The sequence below is a fragment of the Ranitomeya imitator genome, chromosome 1 (assembly GCF_032444005.1).
Source record: "Ranitomeya imitator isolate aRanImi1 chromosome 1, aRanImi1.pri, whole genome shotgun sequence".
Taxonomy (NCBI): Eukaryota; Metazoa; Chordata; class Amphibia; order Anura; family Dendrobatidae; genus Ranitomeya; species Ranitomeya imitator.
Genome location: NC_091282.1, coordinates 1,017,711,093 through 1,017,734,350, shown reverse-complemented (window position 1 = coordinate 1,017,734,350; position 23,258 = coordinate 1,017,711,093). Strand labels below are relative to the sequence as shown.

Here is a 23,258-nt window from a genome sequence, read left to right as displayed (position 1 = left end):
AACACTCAGACAGCGCGCCTGCTACCCGGGCGTTATTATGGTGCAACCCATGGAGAGAGAGATGTCCGATTTAGGGAGGTCCGTAGACGGCAGGAGCAGAAGAAGTTCAGTTTTTGAAAGGTTGCGTTTCAGATAGAGTGGACATGATGTTGGAGACTGCGAACAGGCAGTCACTGGCATTCTGTAATACAGCGGGGGTAAGGTCAGGGGATAACGTGTAGAGGTGTGAGTCATCAGCATAAAGATGGCAAAATCTGCTGATGGTTTGTCTAATTGGGCCGTGTAGAGAGAGAAGAGGGCCAAGGACTGAGCCCTGAGGGACCCCAACAGTGAGAGAAAGAGGAGACGAAGTGGAGCCAGAAAACGATACACTGAAGGAGCGGTCAGAAAGGTAGAAAGAGAACCAGGAAAGGGCAGTGTCCTTTATGCCTATTGACTGGATCATAGAGAGTAGGAGATGGTGGTCAACCGTGTCAAAAGCTGCAGAGAGTGGTCACCGTTACATTTGCTGTCAGAAGGTCGTTGGTCACCTAGATGAGTGCAGTTTCTGTCAAATGTAGTGGGCGGTAGCTGGACTGTGAAGGATCTAGGAGGGGATAAGTGGTGAGGTAACAGGTAAGGCGGGAGTAGACCAGGTGCTCCAAGAGTTTAAAGGTGAAGTGGAGATTGGAGACTGGTCTGTAGTTATTTGTGCAGGATGGATCGAGAGAGATTTTTTTAATAATGGAGTGTTTTAAAGAGGAGTGGAAAATGCCAGAGGAGAGGGAGAGATTATAGATTGTAGTTAGGCGAGTTGTGACGACAGGAGAAAGAGACTGGAGAGTAGATGCGAGGGATTGGGGTCTGTAGCGCATGTAGTAGGAGGAGAAGAAGAGAGGAGCCTGGAGACTTCGTCTTGTGATGGGATCACGAGAATGAGCCAAAGGAGATTTTGGAAGGAATTGGAGTCACAGCACTTGCTGGCTGGGAGCGGATTTCCTGATGGATATTATCTATTTTCTCTGTAAAGTGTGAGGCCAAGTCATCAGCACAAATGATTGTGATAGGGGCCTGCACTTTTGGACTGAGGAGAGGGTGAAAGGTGTCAAAAACTTTTTTGGGGTTGTTAGATAGTGAGGAGATCCGTATGATGTAGTAGGTCTGTTTGGCAAGGTGAAGGGCAGAGTTATAGGTCCTTAACATAAATTTGTAGTGGATGAAGTCTTCTGATGTGCAAGTTTTCCTCCATAGGCATTGAGCACTTCTAGAGCTTCGCTGGAGAAATCGAGTTTGTGATGTGAGTCAGGGCTGTTTTACTCTGTGTTTGGAGGTTCCGAGGGTGAGGGGTGCTACTTTGTCCAAGGTACTTCTGAGAGTGTCATTGTACACCAGTACAGCCAAATCAGTACATGAAAAAGAGGAGATTGGGGATGGTGATGAGTGTAGGGAGCCTCTAAGTGAATGAGTGTTAACAGCTTGTAAATTTCTGCAAGTGTGGTAGGTAGGAGTGTGCTGGGGTGGGCGAGGATTTGTGAGCATGAAGAAGAGAATGTTGTGGTCAGAGAGGGGAAGTGGTGAGTTATCTAGGTAGGAGATTTAACAGAGCCAGACAAAGACCCAGGTCAAGGGTGTTACCATCTTTGTGTGTCTCAGAGGTTGAGAGCTGTGAGTGGCCTAGAGAAGTGGTTAGTGATAGAAGCTGGGATGCAGATGGAGAAGTGGAGCTGTTGATGGAGATGTTGAAGCCTCCCAAGAGAAGGGTTGGTAGTTCTGAGGACATAAAGTGTGGCAGCCAGGCAGAGAAATGGTCAAGGAAGTGGGTGAGTCTTGGAAACGGTATATGACTGCTACTCTGAGGGAGAGGGTATGGAAGAGCCTGATAGTGTGAACCTCAGAAGAAGGGAAAGAGATTGATGGAACTTGGGGGATGACCTGGAAAGTGTATTGTGTGGACAGGTCGATGCCTACTTCACCACCAAGTCTATTTGCGGGTCTCGGGGAATGAGAGAATTGTAAGCCACCATGGGAAATGTCAGCAGGGGAGACATTGTCAGAATCCTGAATCTAGGTTTCAGTGAGGGCCAACAGATTGTGAGTTGTTGAGAAAGTAGTTGTGCAGGAAAGGGATCTTATTGCATACAGACCCTGGATTCCAGAGTGCACAATTAAAAGATAGTTTGTAGTTCTTCTGAATAAAAGCAAACAAAACAAACTCCTTGAAAATCACTCCTAAAATGTTTAAAAGACCCTTCCGTTTTATCGAAAAACAACTTGCAGTCTGACAGGCCTGCATGACGTTCAACTGGAGTTCTGGTGTAAAGGCCCCTTCACATTAAGCGACGCTGCAGCGATACCGACAACGATCCGGATCGCTGCAGCGTCGCTGTTTGGTCGCTGGAGAGCTGTCACACAGACCGCTCTCCAGCGACCAACGATGCCGGTAACCAGGGTAAACATCGGGTAACTAAGCGCAGGGCCGCGCTTAGTAACCCGATGTTTACCCTGGTTACCATCCTAAAAGTAAAAAAAAAACAAACACTACATACTTACCTACAGCCGTCTGTCCTCCAGCGCTGTGCTCTGCACTCCTCCTGTACTGGCTGTGAGCACAGCGGCCGGAAAGCAGAGCGGTGACGTCACCGCTCTGCTTTCCGGCTGACCGACGCTCACAGCCAATACAGGAGGAGTGCAGAGCACAGCGCCGGGGACAGACGGCTGTAGGTAAGTATGTAGTGTTTTTTTTTTTTTTACTTTTAGGATGGTAACCAGGGTAAACATCGGGTTACTAAGCGCGGCCCTGCGCTTAGTTACCCGATGTTTACCCTGGTTACCAGTGAAGACATCGCTGGATCGGTGTCACACACGCCGATTCAGCGATGTCAGCAGGAGTCCAGCGACGAAATAAAGTTCTGGACTTTATTCAGCGACCAACGATCTCCCAGCAGGGGCCTGATCGTTGGTCGCTGTCACACATAACGATTTCATTAATGATATCGTTGCTACGTCACAAAAAGCAACGATATCGTTAACAATATCGTTATGTGTGAAGGTACCTTTAGGTTTTACAACACTCCCCGCTCTATTGCGGGAAAAAAGTGTGCCGTTCTCTGTAGGTCGGCTTCCAGGTAGTCAAGGCGTCTGTGCACATCCTGGAAAAGTGTGTTCACCTGAATGAACCCACTGTCCAGTCTATCTCCAATTACCTTCTTCCCATCCTGGAAGATCAAGCTGAATTAAATAAACTCGGGCATGACTGACCTCTCCCAGGCCCTCTGTCGCTGGCGAGAAGACTCAACAAAGGCAGTGGCAGAGGACTGGGAGAGGGGAAAACCTGATGGACCCGGCTGCCTGTTCCCCTGCCTGTGAAGCCTGCCAGTTGTTGCATCACTGGCAGATGACTGAGAGTGTTCCGTGGCTGGTCGATGAGGGGCCACTCCAACTGAGGACGATCCAGGTTGTGTGGTGCTGCGCCAGGTTCTGTGTGGAAAATAAATTAAAAACATTAGTAAAAAAACATTTTAGAAAGCGCCAACATATCCTGTGAGAACTGAACAATTCAGATGTTAGATAATTGAATACAACACAAAGATACTCACGTTCGATGAGCAACCGCAGGCCTCATGAAATCCAGCATGCGATGGCATTTGTATTTCGATATCTTTGGAGTACCAGCACTTCAATCCTGAATCTCCTCTCTCATTTCTTTGTTGAAGCAATGCTTCATCGAACGACAACGGACTTTTACTCTCTTCACTGTGAAGGGGGAAAAAAAATAAATTGTAAAACATTGCACCTACATTTGCGGGTTCACTGCCGCGTCAGACCCCATTGCAATACTTAAAAAAATCATGTGTGGTGGTATGGTCCCAATTAGCCATGAGCGATCGGGTAACTTCTTCCCAGAGTCTTCGAATCACTACTGAGACAGAATGTTGACGATCATGGGTGTCCCACAACGCTACTTGCTTTTTCACAAGATGAATCAGTTGATCATTGTCAATGATGGTATTGGCTTCCTCACGTTGTGAAACCTAGACATCAAAGAAACACAAAATAAATGAAGTCATAGTTAAAAAGATGAAACACTTAAACCAAAAACAATCAAGACTACTTACATGCCGTCTTTCCACCTCAGGAACTCGGGCCCGACGACCCTGGGAAGAATCATCACTCAACTGCTCTGGCTGTTCAGCATCGGAAGTGTCCTGTAAAGAAAATGCATGATTTTGATATATGATTTATGTGTCATATTGACAGTCAACACATACCAATCAGTATAGCAAATGTACTCACTTCATCTGTCTCTTGTCCACTCGGGGAAGTGTTCAGGTCTTCACTCGAGGACGTTTTGGAATAGAAGGCTGCAAGAGAGACACCGTACACACTGCATAACATTACAAACACAGACAGAGTACAGACTGCAGTGAAAGAGACAGACAGACATTTTCATAGCTTCTATACTCACATCCAGGGTCTTCAGATGAAATCCAGAGTCTTGGTAGCACATCCTGAATCTTGTGATCACTTCAAGAGTCTTGAGAGTACTGGAATTTGTGTCCACACCCCCTTTTTATACAGCTTGGTTTTTTGAGTGGCTGAAACCTGTTCCTCCTGGACATGTTCAGTCTGAAGTACGCATGCGCATCAAACTCATCCATGCGCATATCCATGCATACCAGTGCGTTCCCAGAGACAGTAATGAATTGTTTATACACACTCATCCGCATGTGTATACCTACGCATATTTGACGCCTCAAAAAATGCAACATGTTGCGTTCGCCGAACACCACAAAACGACGCACGGGGACGCATCTGCATACATCTGCATGGAAACTGATGCCAACGCATGTCCCTGCTTACACAATGTTAAAGATAGGTACTCAAGATGCATGCAAACAGTACGCAGGCCTACGCTGCACAAAAAAAAGCTAATGTGAAACAGGCCTACGCCTTATAACCCAGGGACAGCGCTCTTAGCCCTATTAACCAGGGAGAGCACTCTTAGCCCTATTACCCAAGCACATCTCTCTTAGCTCTATTACTCAGGGACAGCGCTCTTAGCCCTATTACCCAGGGACAGTGCTCTTAGCCCTATTACCCAGGGACAGCGCTCTTAGCTCTATTGCCCAGGGACAGCGCTCTTAGCCCTATTACCCAGGGACAGCACTCTTAGCCCTATTACCCAGGGACAGCTCTCTTAGCCCTATTACCCAGGGACAATGCCCTTAGCGCTACTACCCAGGGACAGCTCTCTTTGCCCTGTTACCCATGGACAGCTTTCTTAGGCCTATTACTCAGGGACAGCGTTCTTAGCCCTATTACCCAAGCACATCTCTCTTAGCTCTATTACTCAGGGACAGCGCTCTTAGCCCTATTACCCAGGGACAGTGCTCTTAGCCCTATTACCCAGGGACAGCGCTCTTAGCCCTATTACCCAGGGACAGCACTCTTAGCTCTATTACCCAGGGACAGCGCTCTTAGCCCTATTAACCAGGGAGAGCACTCTTAGCCCTATTACCCAGACACATGTCTATTAGCTCTATTACTCAGGGACAGCGCTCTTAGCCCTATTACCCAGGGACAGTGCTCTTAGCCCTATTACCCAGCGACAGCGCCCTTAGCTCTATTGCCCAGGGACAGCGCTCTTAGCCCTATTACCCAGGGACAGCACTCTTAGCTCTATTACCCAGGGACAGCACCCTTAGCTCTATTACCCAGGGACAGCGCTCTTAGCTCTATTACCCAGGGACAGCGCTCTTAGCTCTATTACCCAGGGACAGCGCTCTTAGCCCTATTACCCAGGGGCAGCTTTCTTAGGCTTATTACTCAGCGACAGCGTTCTTAGCTCTATTACCCAGGGACAGCTCTCTTAGCCCTATTACCCAGGGACAGCTCTCTTAGCCCTATTACCCAGGGACAGCTTTCTTAGGCCTGTTACTCAGGGACAGCTTTCTTAGCCCTATTACTCAGGGACAGCTCTCATAGCCCTGTTACCCAGGGACAGTGCCCTTAGCGCTACTACCCAGGGACAGCTCTCTTTGCCCTGTTACCCAGGGACAGCTTTCTTAGGCCTATTACTCAGGGACAGCGTTCTTAGCTCTATTACCCAGGGACAGCTCTCTTAGCCCTATTACCCAGGAGCAGCTCTCTTAGCCCTATTACCCAGGGACAGCTCTCTTAGCCCTATTACCCAGGAGCAGCTCTCTTAGCCCTATTACCCAGGGACAGCTCTCTTAGCCCTATTACCCAGGGACAGCTCTCTTAGCCCTATTACCCAGGGACAGCTCTCTTAGCTCTATTACCCATGGACAGCTTTCTTAGGCCTATTACTCAGGGACAGCGTTCTTAGCTCTATTACCCAGGGACAGCTCTCTTAACCCTATTACCCAGGGACAGCTCTCTTAGCCCTATTACCCAGGGACCGCTTTCTTAGGCCTGTTACTCAGGGACAGCTTTCTTAGCCCTATTACCCAGGGACAGCTCTCATAGCCCTGTTACCCAGGGACAGTGCCCTTAGCGCTACTACCCAGGGACAGCTCTCTTTGCCCTGTTACCCAGGGACAGCTTTGTTAGGCCTATTACTCAGGGACATTGCTTTTAGCCCTATTACCCAGGGGCAGCTCTCTTAGCCCTATTGCTCAGGGGCAGCTCTCTTAGCCCTATTGCTCAGGGACAGCTCTCTTAGCCCTATTACCCAGGGACAACTCTCTTAGCCCTATTACCCTGGGGCCGCTTTCTTAACCCTATTACCTTGGGTCCTCTTTCTTAGCCCTATTACCCAGGGGCTGGTTTCTTAGCCCTAATAACCAGGAGCAGCTTTCTTAGCCCTATAACCCAGGGGCAGCTGTCATAGCATAAACGAATGAATGAGAGGCACGCTCACCCTTTGAGAGATACGTTAACTCTCTCCAACTTTGGGTGAGATCTAACAGTTTACATGGTTGCTCTTTGTTGCAAAAATTGCACATACTGATGCCCGAAGCTAACAGGGCCTTAAGCAAAAGGATGGTGACCGCACTATTGTGACTAATGGGGACGCTCATGATATATGCTCATGAGGTAGCATGGTCCCGGAATGTTTGCAATATAGTGACATGTTGATTGGTCATACCCTGTTTGTATAGCCTCTCCCATGCTGCCATAAACTTCTGACAGTATCTACTGTATGGCGGTGGTACATATGGTTATAACGGTATGGTCTATATCTATCCAGGACTGAGCACGATCAGTTTAGGTCTGCAGGAAACTGACAACAAGTGACAACTGGGTCAAGTGATTACTATACATGACCATTGTCATGATTTACTGCTATATGTGTGCAATGAACAAAGGATAAAGTGACATTACAAGTTGGATAACTGTGGCAAATGTCCATCACACACTATCACTGTCATGATTGCTAACACACATGTATAATGGTCCGATGGTATATAGGTATGACATACTGAGGATTTTTTGTACGGCCTACAGTACATAAAAAATTGGGCGTGCTCTGTATAGACAGCACGAGTTTTGGTTATTGAATCACTGGCCAGATGATACACGTAATGGCAAAGTGAACCAATAGTACTGTCAGAGACACACGTTTTAATATCCCTCCTTTTCTTCCCCATTGTGTGTTTGTCAGAGTTCACTAAAGCACTAGGGTCTATCCTTCCCCAGGTCCTTTTTGTATGTTATGTTATTTATTGTGAGTATTTTTACATTTATACCTATTAAAGGTTAAGTTTTATCCAATCGCTATTTACTATTCTCTTGGATTAGTTACCCAGCTTATAAACGCAGCTGTCATAGCCCTGCTGCCCAGGGACAGCTGTCTTATAGCCCTGCTACCTGTGGACAACTGTCTTATAGCCCTGCTACCCAGGAACAGTTGTTTTATCGACCCTGGCCAGTCTGTGCATTGCAGTACGTGCTTGTACCTCGTTGCATGTGCGTCTGCATGAGCCCTTACAATGGCAGGCCACCCTTTTGTAACTATCTTTTCATTTGCAGTGGAGTGTAATATTGTTTTATTGCATAGTAAATCAGAACATGTCAGACTGTTTCACCGATTTCCTGCTAATTATCTACATACATGTTGTGTATAGTCATTGCTTCATCATTGTAAATGCCAGGATAAATTTATGCCTATAAAAAAAAAGTTTTAACATGTAATGTTTCTTGTCAGTTACCTTTTCAGGAGTGGAAATATTGAGCACCCGGGGGACAAGCTCTTTAACACTACTGTACAGGTATTGCCAGCAGAGGTTAGTAGAACTTATTACATACACAGATTACTAGACAGGATACACATAGAATTGAAATAAGATACATTTCCATAAAGGTCAACCTTCCTTATATTTGAAAAAAAGGCAAAGAGAACTATAATATTTAGTATGAATGTTATCTGTTATGGAATTCTATATATTAAAGGGTTTGTCCCATGGCTAAAGTAGAGGCTCGCCGCTCTCCAGCCTCCAGCTTGCTGAAGAGTCAACGCTCCTGTTTGGCCATTAAAACCAAGCAGCATCTTTGTGCTGCTGGCTTGAACTGCCACCTTCCAATGCTGCTATATGAGGCCGCTTTCTCTCAGCAGTATTGCAATAGTCGCATAAGATATACTGAGACTCTGCTGTGTACATCACATAGGATGCCCTGTGACTCTCCTGTATATATATCGCATAACATACTCTGAGACTGCTGTATACATCACAAAGGCTACATTGAGACTGCTGTAGTCATCACATAGAATATACTCAGACTGCTGTATACATCACATAGGAAACGCACTGCAGTATATACAGTATATCACATAGGATGCACTTAGACTGCTGTATACATCATAGGATGCATTGAAATTGCTGTATACATTACACAATATACTATGACGGCTGTTTACCTCTCATAGAAGACACTACTACTGCTGCACTCATCACAAAGGATGCACTGCAACAGCTTTATACATAACAAAGGAGACCATGCGACTGCTGCTTAAATCACATAAGAAACAATGTGACTGCTGCATACATCATGTAGGAGACATTGCGACCGCTGCATAAATCACATAGGAGACAATGTGACTGCTGCATACATCATATAGGAGACAGTGCGACTGCCGCATAAATCACATGGGAGAATGTGACTGCTACATTACTATCACAAGTCTGCAGTCACATAGCATCACTGCAGACTTTTGTGCCAAACCTGGAAAACCCCTTTAATGTTTGTATTCATACCGTTATTATATAAAGTTTAATCTCTGCGCGTGTGCACCTGGATTAGTCTGGGTGCCCATCACTAATCCCAGCACTTTGCTGTTATTATGACCACAGAGGTGTGACTGATGTCCCAGCATGTCATCCCTGTTCTCCTCCTCCCTGCACATGATGGCTTTTGATCACACCCATGTGGGCATGAAATCAGCAATGTGCTGGAATGAGGAGCAGTGCTCCCGGAATAGTCCGGTAACAGGCATGCCGATAACTACATCAACATTTATCTATAATGAAGACCTGCTTACCAGCATTTTAGGAGGCTGAGACAGCACTCTTATTATGGGGGCAAAGTCTGGCGTCAGGTTCCCTATAAAGAACATTTCACGCAAAATAGATGCACTTTTTTTTAGGCCTGATAAGGAGCTTAAGTCTGGGGTGCAATGCGAGAAACTCACGCATCAATACTTGGCATTGCCACCGGCACTCAGGACCGGAGTGTGCGGCTGTATGTATTTCTATGCATCTGAACGCAGCGGTCCGAACCGCCGGCGGCAGTGCCGGGTATTGATGCGTGAGACTCACGCAAGTTTCTCGCATTGCACTCACAAGTGTGACCCCGGCCTGATGGGGTGGTGCACAATGCCAGCTAAATGGTGACCGTACATGCTCCAGGCACGACTCTGACAGAAAGCTGGCGGATTAAGGATCCTTTTCTTCAGGTAGCGGCACTTTCAGTTTGGCGGCTGGACAGCTTTGTGACGTTATTAATCTGCAGGTTGATATCGTTTGGAGACATGGCAGGTTCCCTAAATAAGCCACATTGTTACTTTGCACATTTATCCAATGACCTTTCACGCTGTGACCACTGTAGCAATTCATTTACTGACGTAGCCTGCCTGATTAACCGCTGTGTAGCACATAATGTGCCCTAGCTTTGTTTTCTTAACCTTATTTTCGAGCTGTTCTCATTTCTATATTGTGGAGAGATTGTTATGTAGCTTGTGGTTCTCCAGGTGTGGTAGAACCATATGATCCAGCATGCCCTCCGTGTAGATGGCTGGTCCATTAGCTGCATTATAGCATGAGAGCACAAACAGTACTCGTTACATCTCACAATAATAGATTACAAATGCAGCTGCAGTTATTTATATTAAATTGCTTTGTTTTGTCTTAGAAAGTTTACAGTGTGCCACAGGACCAGATAGACGAAGACGGATTCATACAAATAGGTAAACTCTATTATTTTGTCTGACAAATGCCTGAACACAGAACTGTCTCCGCTCTTTGCATTTTCCTTTGATCTGATTTTTGCTTCACCGTTAGTTTGTGTTTATCCATAATCTGCTCACCATAGTTTCCCTATAAGATAATATTAACTCATTTATAACGTCAATATTTCTTGTATATTTTTTGCATAAAGTCTCTTTTGTACAAATTCTAATTCTGAAGGTGAATAGTACCATAATCCGGTGTTTCTGGTAAATTAGTTGTTTGCATGTAACAGGTGTCTATGTGTAGATCAAATTCGGGCATTCTTTTGGATGGGTTTGAAGCACATAGTTGATGGAGGCTGTTTCAAGTATTTCTTAATGATTACTGTGCAGTATATATTGTGGATTAGTTTTGTTTTCTAAATCTTATTTTCTAATTGTTTTCATTTACATACATTATTATTGGGGCTTTTGGAGTCTGTAAGACAAACCTCAGACTCCTCAATTCCCCTGATTCCGACTCCCCAGCAATGGTCCCTACTGAGCATGTGCATAAAGTGCAGCACAGATTCATCTCCGCTAAAAGCAGAGAACCTTAGATCGGGAACAGACAGACATTTATAGGACACTAGATGGTGGCCTGATTCTAACGCATCGGGTATTCTAGAATATGTATGTAGTTTATTTATGAAGATTTCAGAATAATGCAATGAATACACAGAATTCGGTTGACCGTGCGTGACCAATTAGCGAAGCGTGGTTCAAATCCCGCCCCAATTCGCGGCCGGACAGCGTCTGTTGCTGATTGTTCGCGGCCGGCCAAGCACGACCAATCAGTTAAGACAGGGCGAGCTCCAGGTTTTTGAGGGCCCCGGGCGAAAGAGTCTCACAGCCCACATAGTATATAACACAGCCCACTTAGTATATAGCACAGCCACGTAGTATATAGCACAGCCACGTAGTGTATTGCACAGCTACGTAGTATATTGCACAGCCTCGTAGTATATAGCACAGCCCACGTAGTATATAGCACAGCCTCGTAGTATATAGCACAGCCTCGTAGTATATAGCACAGCCCACGTAGTGTATAGCACAGCCACGTAGTATATTGCACAGCCACGTAGTATATAGCACAGCCCACTTAGTATATAGCACAGTGACGTAGTATATAGCACAGCCCACGTAGTATATTGCACAGCCACGTAGTATATAGCACAGCCCACTTAGTATATAGCACAGTGATGTAGTATATAGCACAGCCCACGCAGTATATAACACAGCCTATGCAGTATATAACACAGCCCACGTAGCATATAGCAATGTGGGCACTATATCCCTGTTAAAAAAGAATTAAAATAAAAAATAGTTATATACTCACCTTCTGGCGGCCCCTGGATCCAGCCCGGGCGTTTAACGATGCTCCTCGCGACGCTCCGTTCCCAGTAATGCCTTGCGACAATAACCCGTGCTGCTGTAGCGGTCTCGCGAGATCGCTACGTCATCTGGGGTCGTTGCCGCAATGCATTCTTGGGACCGGAGCGTTGCGAGGAGTGGGAAAGGCTGCCACGGATGCCGGAATTTGAGAATATAATGATTTTTTTTATGTAATTATTTTTAACATTATATTAACGTTATATTAGTTGGTCACACTTACAGGGTTAATGGCAGCGTTAACAGACTGCGTTACACTGCGTTATGCCGCGGCGTAACGCAGTCCGTTTAATAGACAGCTAAAATGCTATGTGGGCGCTGACTGGAGGGGAGTATGGAGGGGGCACTGACTGGAGGGGAGTATGGAGGGGGCGCTGACTGGAGGGGAGTATGGAGGGGGCACTGACTGGAGGGGAGTATGGAGGGGGCGCTGACTGGAGGGGAGTATGGAGGGGGCACTGACTGGAGGGGAGTATGGAGGGGGCGCTGACTGGAGGGGAGTATGGAGAGGGCGCTGACTGGAGGGGAGTATGGGGGGAGCACTGACTGGAGGGGAGTATGGAGGGGGCGCTGACTGGAGGGGAGTATGGAGGGGGCGCTGACTGGAGGGGAGTATGGAGGGGGCGCTGACTGGAGGGGAGTATGGAGGGGGCGCTGACTGGAGGGGAGTATGGAGAGGGCGCTGACTGGAGGGGAGTATGGGGGGAGCACTGACTGGAGGGGAGTATGGAGAGGGCGCTGACTGGAGGGGAGTATGGAGGGGGCGCTGACTGGAGGGGAGTATGGGGGGAGCACTGACTGGAGGGGAGTATGGAGGGGGCGCTGACTGGAGGGGAGTATGGAGGGGGCGCTGACTGGAGGGGAGTATGGAGAGGGCGCTGACTGGAGGGGAGTATGGGGGGAGCACTGACTGGAGGGGAGTATGGAGGGGGCGCTGACTGGAGGGGAGTAGGGAGGGGTCAATTCACTGTGCCTATCGCTTATTGGTCGTGCCCAGCCGGCCGCGACCAATCAGAGACGAAGGATTTCCGTGACAGAGAAACAGACAGACAAACAGACGGAAGTGGACCTTAGACGATTATATATATAGATTTCATAACTTTCCCAAATTTTTATGAAAACACTTATAGCACATCCTGTATTGTACTATTGTACCCATTTTATTATATATATTTTAGGAGTCAGTCTGTCTATTTTCTATTGACTGCACCAAAATGAACTCTGACTCCACCACCATGTTATACCGCCCATGGTTCTTTATGTGGTGAATCTGTACAGAATTTCCCTTCTCCGGTCATTGCATAAAAACCATGGCACACATGGTTGAAATGGGTTGAAATAGAAATTATCATTACAATTTTGTACCATAAATAATACAAATGAAGAAACTTTGTGAAATAGACGTAATGTAAGTTTACAAAATAGCTTCGTAACATATCAGACTTTTCTTCGCCTCCCTCCTGCGTTGCTAACTTATCGTTAATTCACTATTAAAATATGAGAGACAGATGAGTGCAGGTTATAACCTTCAATGATGGATCAGGTTACAATTATTACCCATTGAAATGAAAATATACTGTCACCAAGTGTTTGTTACCATATCTTAGAGCAGCATGATATAGGGGCAGAGACTCTGATTCCAGTTATATATCCTTTTGCAGGGTTGCATTTTTTGCAATCCCTGTTTTATCTGCTGCAGAGCTTCTATTTCTCCGAATTCTGAGCTCTGTATAACTCCACCGCCACCACTGAATGGCAGCTTTCTGTGTACACTGTGCATAGGCAGAAAGCTGCAAATCAGTGGTGAGGGTGGGATTATACAGTCCTCATAAATATGGAGGACTAAAGGACAGCAGCGTTACTAGTCCTTTAATGATAATCTCCTGCTGATATAACAATGATTTTATAAAAGCTACAGTAAGCAGTCAAGTAAGTGACACATCACTGGAATCACGGTCTCTGTCCCTACATTACTCTGCTGTCAGATTAGGAGACTATAAACTAGAATAAAAATAAAATGCATAGGCACACTGCAGTAAGTAAATAAATGGTAACGCATGTAAAAAAAACATGCTCTGCTCTATACTACATAGCAGATGCGGAGAGCAGGGCTGTCAACCATCACAGCTCACTGGAGGAGGTATGTTCTTCTGGGAGGGTGTGACGCCTCCTGCTTATGATTGTGCATGTAGGGGAAGAAGTCCACTTCCCAGAAAGGAACAGCCGGTAGCCTTCCTTTAAGAGTAGCTTTCAGGGCGAATCACAGTTTTTTCATAAATCTGATAACCACGGACATTTTGATAAAGATTTGTCTTAGGAGATTTATGATGGGGTTTTCCAACTAATTATGGACTCCTTTCCAACTAATTGTGCTGAATATTCTTATTTTTCCATGCATGGGAACTGTGTAATCCCTAAATATAGTATGGTGTATAACGCCTGCATACTTTTATATAGACCAGAACATGATACCACCACACTACATGTCCCAGTGAGGAGATTGCTGTCCGACAGATGTGGTCAACAATCCCAGGATGGTCATCCTTGTCAGATAGTTTCTACTGACGAGGGTAACTGTACTTTAATGTAACTTTTTAGACTAAGCCGTCCTGTGTGTATACATGAAGAATAACACTATTTCTGGCCAATATATATTTTGTATTCTGCATTTTTCACTAGTTTCCCCCTCTGCGGGCTTTCTTTTAGTTTGCAATCAACCATGAGTTGACTAGCTGCTATGATGTCTCCCACAAACAGCATAGCACACAAAGTGGTATTCCTGCTCTTCATTTCTTAGCAGCAGCATGGAGGACAATACACAGCTGTACTGAGCAGGGCAGATGTGAGTTCAGCTCTGGGGTGAGGTAAAAGACTTGTTAGAAAGACCAGCACAATCTTTCTCCCTCAGCCTGTATAGAGAACAGTAGGAGGTGTAACCTGGCTCCTCAGTGTGAAGAATTGAACTGTTATCAGAGTGATCATATATTAAGGAGGCAAGAAGAGGAGAAAAAAGTGGCTCATAAGTGAAGTAAGATGCAGAGTTCCCTTGCAAGATATGTTACAAATTTTGTTGCTCTATTGATTTATGCAGAGTTGGTTGAAAGCCGAGTTCTCACTTAATACGTCTTTGCAAACACATGTGAGTACAGCAGTTCCGTAAGACGAGATGTAATAGAGATGAAACTCCTCTTACAATGCTAGGGCATTCACAATCATTGTATCTAGGAGAATATGCTATGTCAAATGTTTGGGGTATGATTTTACAACTTTCTCATCATTTCTATTTCATGCAGAATAGAGGCCGTGTGATATTTCCGAAGCTTACCCTGTGTTTGGTGCATTCCTGTGTTTGTGTTTTGTTTTACACAGGCAAATTTCAGAATGGCGTTGCTGAAGGACAAATCAACAACGCTCTAGGAAAAATCAAAGCCCTCCGTCTACAGATCCTCACCGAGTCCCCTGTCTGGGCGCTGCTAAGCGAGGTGGGTTCTCGCTGCTGCCTGCACCGCTTGCTGCATTCTTGTAACGTGGAGTAGAATTATTGATGGAAAATTAGACGGCTGAGCTTATAAATCAACCACAGAAATACACATTGCCAAGGAGGGATTCGGAGGCGTACCGCAACATTTCTGTGCCTGCTACAACTTGTATCATATTGTTCATGTCAAGCTTTATAATGTGCTTCAAAACATTTATGGTCCATTTACCACTAATACCACTGCCTCATCGTTAAATAGAAATTGTAGCCCCCATAACCCACCTCCATGTATGTATAACAGCCTGCTCCTGCATTATAACAAGACCCTTTATGTATCGATGGCTCAGTTAATATATAATCAATGTAAAAGCTGCCCTTGTGCTACGCAACTAGTGGTTGACTAGTCAAGGGATGGTTGGGGGTGTGGATTTCCCCAGATGAATCCCCCTCTGCCCCGTGGGTGGTGAGAGACATAAGAGTAATGTCACTGCCGCCTCTTTGCAAATCTTGAATGTGCGTCCAGCATTTCCCCCCACTGAGAATGCACAATGGAGGCAGGTGTACATCTCTGGCTTCATCGGTGCGCTGCACAAACCCAGAGAGGCGCAGCGACGCCGGACTCTGACCGATATGGAAGTGCTCCACATAGATCAGCTGCAGATGAAAGGCCGGTCTTACAGCCCCCCCATACATACCACCAATGATAACTAAATGTGCACTCAAATACATATACTGCTGTTTGCATGCGGAGCCCCTGATGAAGCCAGAGATGTAAACCCGGCTTCATTGTGCATTCTGTTATACATTTCACATTTTTTTCCACTTCTGCACCAAAACCTGCATGTGTGTTCCCAGCCTTACTGTGAATCAACTTCTTGGTACATGCAAGAGTTAAAATGTAAGCAATCTGTCAAGGGTGGAGTTTTGGTGTCTGTTTTCACAAGCAATGTAACCAGTCTTTGTTTACAGTAAAAATGAATTAACTGTGCCCTTCCACACCCCGAATACGTTGCCAGTTTCCTGTAGGAACATACAGACTCTTTTATGCAGGTTCTTAGGAAATAAAACCTTTTCCTTGCCAACAATGTTTAAGTGCCCTGCAGAGCCAGCATCTGACACAAGGAAATACATTCTGCCAATGTTTCTAGGCGTTTTTCTAGGTGTTTGCAGCTATACAGTAGACAGTAGAAGTCTCATCCACGTGTTTGTGAGGAAGGCAAAGCTGGTGGCCTTAGATGGGTTATACATAAGAGCAACTAGCTGGAAAGGAGGGAATGTACCATAGAGGTTATTGTGAGGGTCAAAGACACATACAGTGGGGAAAATAAGTATTTGATTGCGTGCAGATTTTGTAAGTTTGCCCACTGACAAAGACATGAACAGTCTATAATTTTAAGGATAGGTTAATTTTTAGGGTATGTTTCCGTGGTCAGGAAACCTTCAGTATTCGCTGCAGATTGGACGCTGCGTACATCCTTAGCGTCCAGATGTTGCGGCATAGTGGAGGGGATTTTATGAAATCCCGGCTCCACTATGCGTGCAGGGACGCATCCAGCCGCCCTGTGTAACTGGACATGCAGAGCGTCTTTCCAGACCGCAGCATGTCTGTTTATCTTGCGTAGATGCTCTGTCTCCGCAAGATAAATAACACAGCCTATGTATAGGATGCGGTGATTCTGGATGTGTTTAATGAGCACATGTGGAATCACCCCATGTACAACAGGGGCGGTGCTTTGGGCGGAGCGGGGTATCCGCTGCGTCCAAAGCGCAGAGATTCCGGACCGTGGATACATACCCTAACAATGAGAGATAGAATAACAAACATAAAATGCAGAAAATCACATTGTATAAATTTATTTGCATTTTGCAGATGTATTTGACCCCCTACAAACCATTAAGTGTTCTGGCTCCTACAGACCAGTTAGACGCTCCTAGTCAACTCGTTACCTGCATTAAAGACAGATGTCTTACATAGTCACCTTTATAAAAGACTCCTGTCCGCAGACTCAATTATTCAGTCAGACTCTAACCTCTACAACATGAGCAAGACAAAAGAGGCTTCTAAGGACTCAATGGGGAGGGTGCAGCTGTGCTGGGGGAGAAAATGGCTAGAAGGTTGGAGGATTGTTTAAACTAGGGATTGGGGGGGAGGGTATTCAAATTCAAATGAGCTTTATTGGCAGTACATGTTAGCATTGCCAAAGCATATGGTAAAAATACGGGGGTGGCGGAGGGGGGGCATATAGAGGTCCAGGGAATACCAAATTCCTTTTAGAGGATAGGGGATGTTTCCAGGGTGGGGTATAGGAGTCCATGACATATCAGGCTCTTTAGTCGGGGGATAGGGATTTGTCCAGTGTTGGGGTACGGGAGTCCATGACATATCAGGCTCCTCTTAGTCTGTGGCAGGCACTGACATATTCCGCTGCTACGGCCACTGCACTTTCCTCTTCCCCCAGTATTATCGGCAGTTTCTCTTCCTCCTCCTTGGAGGTGAAGTCTGGGAGGAGATCAGACAGCCTCTTGAACTGAGTGTCCCTCACTGCGGAGTATTTGGGGCACCTCAGCAGGAAGTGGGCCTCATCCTCCACGGCCTCCTGGGGGCACTGCTGGCAGAGTCTGTTCTCTCGAGGCTTGTAGTTCTGTCGGTGCCGCCCGGATTCGATGAGTAGGCTGTGGGCGCTCAGTCTGTACCGGCTCAAGATCTGTCGATCTTTGGGGTTTTCTAGTTTCTCTAGATATGGGGCCAGTTTGTACTCCCTCTGTAGATTCCGGTATATTGTCAGTTTCTGGGATTTGTTTATGTCGTTCCTCCAGATGCTGAGATATTCCTCTTTGACTTTGTGTACCATTTTCTGGATTTCACCTTTTGTCAGGCCATGGAGGTTGATGGCTTGGTCAGACTGGCTTTGGGTACTTTTTCTTGGGAGGCTTCCTGAGGCTTCCTGGTGCAGGAAGGCTTTGTGATGGTAGGAGCTGGGACTGCTACTTTGTAGATGAGCCTTGAATGACAGCGCCTTCTTCTTTATTGCGATGTGTAGTGGGAATCTGCCCAGCTCTGCTCGGCAGGCGCTATTTGATGTGCTCCGATGGACTTGGAGAAGATGCTTGCAGAACTCTAGGTGGAATATTTCTGTCGGCCCAGCGTCCCACTTTGACCAGTTTGGGTATGAGACTGGGCCCCAGACCTCACTACCGTATAGAAGAATTGGGGCAATGATGGAGTCAAAAATTTTTAGCCATACGGTTACTGGTGCCTTGAGGTGGTACAGACGCCTTCTGATGGCATAGAAGGCTTTGGATGCCTTGTCTTTTAGTGACTCTATGGCTTGCTTGAAGCTCCCTGACTGGCTGAGTTCTAGGCCCAGGTAGGTGTACCTGTTGGTTTCAGTAAGTGGACGGTTGTCTATCATAAAGGTAGGATTGCCAGTGGGTTTCTGCTTTCTTTTCTGGAACACCATGTTATTAGTTTTTTTCTCGTTGATTGGCAGTGCCCATGTGCTGCTGAAGGTCTCTAGGATTTTCAGATGATCTTGGAGGCCTTTCTCAGTTGGTGATAACAGCACAAGGTCATCTGCATACAGCAGAAATTTCACCTGGGTGTCATGGAGGGTGAGCCCTGGTGCTGAGGAGGACTCTAGGGCCACTGCCAGCTCATTGATGTAGATGTTAAAGAGCGTTGGACTGAGGCTGCAGCCCTGTCTCACTCCTCGACTTTGTTGGAAATAGGCCGTCCTCCTTCCGTTGACCTTCACACTGCAACTGTTCTCTGTGTAGGAACTTCGGATGACATCATATGTTTTGCCTCCTATTCCGCTCCCCAGCAATTTTAGGAATAGTCCTGGGTGCCACACTGAGTCGAAGGCCTTCTTGAAGTCCACAAAACAAGCGTATATCTTCCCGTTCTTTGTATTGTGGACGTGGCTCTTGATGAGGCTGTGCAAGTGTAGATGTGGTCAGTGGTGCGGTGGTTTGGCATGAACCCTGCTTGGCTCTTGCTGAGGACGTTGTGCTCGGTGAGGAAGGTGAGGATCCTCTTGTTCAGGATGCAGTTGAAGAGTTTACCCAGGTTGCTGCTGACACATATCCCTCGGTAGTTTGCTGGGTCGTACTTGTCCCCATTTTTGTGTATAGGGGTTATGAGGCCTTGGTTCCAGTTTTTGGGGAAGCAGCCGGCCTGCAGTACAATATTAAATAGTTTTGTTATCGCAGCCTGGATGTCTGGAGGGCTGTATTTCAGCATTTCTGGGAGGATCCCATCTGGACCACTGGCTATTCAATTTATAGGAGGGGAAGATAGTGCAGACAGAGACCTGGGCACAAATAAGGAAGTTGGGGGTGGCGGTGGCATGGGGGGTGGGGTTAGAACAGTTAATAATTTAAGAAAGAGTAGAGGTACAGAGAGGAACATCAAGTGCATGTATACTAATGCCAGAAGCCTCGCCAACAAAATGGACGAATTAGAACTAATGTTGTTGGAGCATAATTATGACATGGTGGGGATATCTGAAACGTGGCTGGATGAGAGCCATGACTGGGCTGTTAACTTGCAGGGCTATAGTCTGTTCAGAAATGACCGTACAGATAAGCGAGGGGGTGGGGTCTATATGTAAAATCGTCCTTAAAACCCATCCGGCATGATAATATAGGTGAATTTAATGAAAATGTAGAATCCCTGTGGGTGGAGATAAGGGGAGGGGGAAAAAATAATAAATTGCTGATAGGGGTTTGTTATAAATCTCCAAAAATAATGGAAGCAATGGAAAATATCCTCGTAAATCAAATTGATGAAGCTGCAACTCAAGGAGAAGTCATTATTATGGGGGACTTCAACTACCCTGAAATAGATTGGGGAACAGAAACCTGCAGTTCAAGCAAAGGTAAGCGGTTTTTGACAACTGTGAGAGACAATTACCTTTCACAGCTGGTTCAGGACCCAACAAGAAGGGGGGCACTGCTAGACCTAATATTAACCAACAGGCCAGACCGCATAGCAAATATTAGGGTTGGGGGTTACTTGGGAAATAGCGATCACAAAATAATAAGCTTTCATCTATCCTTTAAAAAGATGTGTAATAGAGGGGTTACAAGGACACTAAACTTCAGGAGGGCAAATTTCCAACGGATGAGAGAGGATCTTGGTGCATGACGATATCCTGAGACACAAAAATACACAAAGAAAATGGGAGACATTTATTAGCATCCTGGATAGGACCTGTGCACAGTATATACCGTATGGGAATAAACATACTAGAAATAGGAGGAAACCAATATGGCTAAATAGAGCTGTAAGGGGCGCAATAAGTGACAAAAAGAAAGCATTTAGAGAATTAAAGGAAGTAGGTAGTGAGGAGGCATTAAATAAATACAAAAAATTAAATAAATTCTGTAAAAAGCAAATCAAGGCAGCAAAGATTGAGACAGAGAAAGTAAAAATAATCCCAAAATATTCTTCAACTACATAAATAGTAAGAAACTAAAAAATGATAGTGTTGGCCCCCTTAAAAATAGTCTGGGTGAAATGGTGGATGAGGATGAGGAAAAAGCCAATATGCTAAATGACTATTTTTCATCAGTATTTACACAAGAAAATCCCATGGCAGACAAAATGACTAGTGATAAAAATTCCCCATTAAATGTCACCTTCTTAACCCAGCAGGAAGTGCGGCGGCGTCTAAAAATCACTAAAATTGACAAATCTCCGGGCCCGGATGGGATACACCCTTGAGTACTGCAGGAATTAAGTACAGTCATTGATAGACCATTATTTTTAATCTTTAAAGACTCCATAATAACAGGGTCTGTACCACAGGACTGGCGTATAGCAAATGTGGTGCCAATATTCAAAAAGGGGACAAAAACTGAACTCGGAAATTATAGGCCAGTAAGCTTAACCTCTACTGTTGGTAAAATCCTGGAGGGCATTCTAAGGGATGCTATACTGGAGTATCTGAAGAGGGATAACCTCATGACCCAGTATCAGCACGGGTTTACTAGGGACCGTTCATGTCAGACTAATTTGAACAGTTTCTATGAAGAGGTAAGTTCCGGACTGGACCAAAGGAACCCAGTAGACGTAGTGTATATGGACTTTTCAAAAACTTTTGATACGGTGCCACACAAAAGGTTGATACATAAAATGAGAATAATGGGGATAGAGGAAAATATGTGTAAGTGGGTTGAGAGCTGGCTCAGGGATAGGAAACAAAGGGTGGTTATTAATGGAGCACACTTGGACTGGGTAGCGGTTAGCAGTGGGGTACCACAGGGGTCAGTATTGGGCCCTCTTCTTTTTAACATATTTATTAATGACCTTGTAGGGGGCATTCAGAGTAGAATTTCAATATTTGCAGATGACACTAAACTCTGCAGGGTAATCAATACAGAGGAGGACAATTTTATATTACAGGATGATTTATGTAAACTAGAAGCTTGGGCTGATAAATGGCAAATGAGCTTTAATGGGGATAAATGTAAGGTCATGCACTTGGGTAGAAGTAATAAGATGTATAATTATGTGCTTAATTCTAAAACTCTGGGCAAAACCGTCAATGAAAAAGACCTGGGTGTATGGGTGGATGACAAACTCATATTTAGTGGCCAATGTCAGGCAGCTGCTACAAAGGCAAATAAAATAATGGGATGCATTAAAAGAGGCATAGATGCTCATGAGGAGAACATAATTTTACCTCTATACAAGTCACTTGTTCGACCACACTTAGAATACTGTGCACAGTTCTGGTCTCCGGTGTATAAGAAAGACATAGCTGAACTAGAGCGGGTGCAGAGAAGAGCGACCAAGGTTATTAGAGGACTGGGGGATCTGTAATACCAAGATAGGTTATTACACTTGGGGCTATTTAGTTTGGAAAAACGAAGACTAAGGGGTGATCTTATGTTAATGTATAAATATATGAGGGGACAGTACAAAGACCTTTCTGATGATCTTTTTAATCATAGACCTGAAACAGGGACAAGGGGGCATCCTCTACGTTTGGAGGAAAAAAGGTTTAAGCATAATAACAGACGCGGATTATTTACTGTAAGAGCAGTGAGACTATGGAACTCTCTGCCGTATGATGTTGTAATGAGTGATTCATTACTTAAATTTAAGAGGGGACTGGATACATTTCTGGAAAAGTATAATGTTACAGGGTATATACACTAGATTCCTTGATAGGGCGTTGATCCAGGGAACTAGTCTGATTGCCGTATGTGGAGTCGGGAAGGAATTTTTTTCCCCAAGGTGGAGCTTATTCTTTGCCACATGGGTTTTTTTGCCTTCCTCTGGATCAACAGGTTAGGGCAAGTTAGGTTAGGCTATGGGTTGAACTAGATGGACTTAAAGTCTTCCTTCAACCTTAATAACTATGTAACTATGTAACTATGTAAGGATGTTGGGGATAAGATCAAAGACCTGCACAAAGCTGGAATGGGTTATAAAACCATAAGTAAGACGCTTGGTGAGAAGGAGACAACTGTTGGTGCAATAGTAAGAAAATAGAAGAAATACAAAATGACTGTGAATTGACATTGATCTGGGGCACCATGCATAATCTCACCTCATGGGGTGTCCTTGATCATGACGAAGGTGAGAGATCAGCCTAAAACTACACGGGAAAACTTGTTAATTATATCAAGGCAGCTGGGACCACAGTCACCAAGAAAACCATTGGTAACACATTACACCGTAAAGGTTTAAAATCCCGCAGTGCCCGTAAGGTCCCCCTGCTCAAGAAGACACATGTGCAAACCCGTCTGAAGATTGCCAATGAACACCTGGATGATTCTGTGAGTGATTGGGAGAAAGTGCTGTGGTCAGATAAGACAAAAATTGAGCTCCTTGGCATGAACTCAACTCGCCGTGTTTGGAGGAAGAGAAATGCTGCCTATGACCCAAAGAACACCATCCCCACTGTCAAGCATGGAGGTGGAAACATTATGTTTTCGGGGTGTTTTTCT

General features: G+C 45.4%; 1 protein-coding gene across 1 annotated transcript in view; it reads left to right on the top strand.

Annotated features, from left to right (window-relative positions):
- Positions 1-23,258, top strand: part of MGAT4D (MGAT4 family member D) — a 279,960-nt gene that overhangs the window by 239,479 nt on the left and 17,223 nt on the right. The window contains exons 12-14 of the mRNA XM_069743979.1: positions 8,150-8,228; positions 10,351-10,405; positions 15,188-15,300. Of these exons, the coding sequence (XP_069600080.1) occupies positions 8,150-8,228; positions 10,351-10,405; positions 15,188-15,300 (247 nt within the window). The remainder of the gene's footprint in view (positions 1-8,149; positions 8,229-10,350; positions 10,406-15,187; positions 15,301-23,258) is intronic.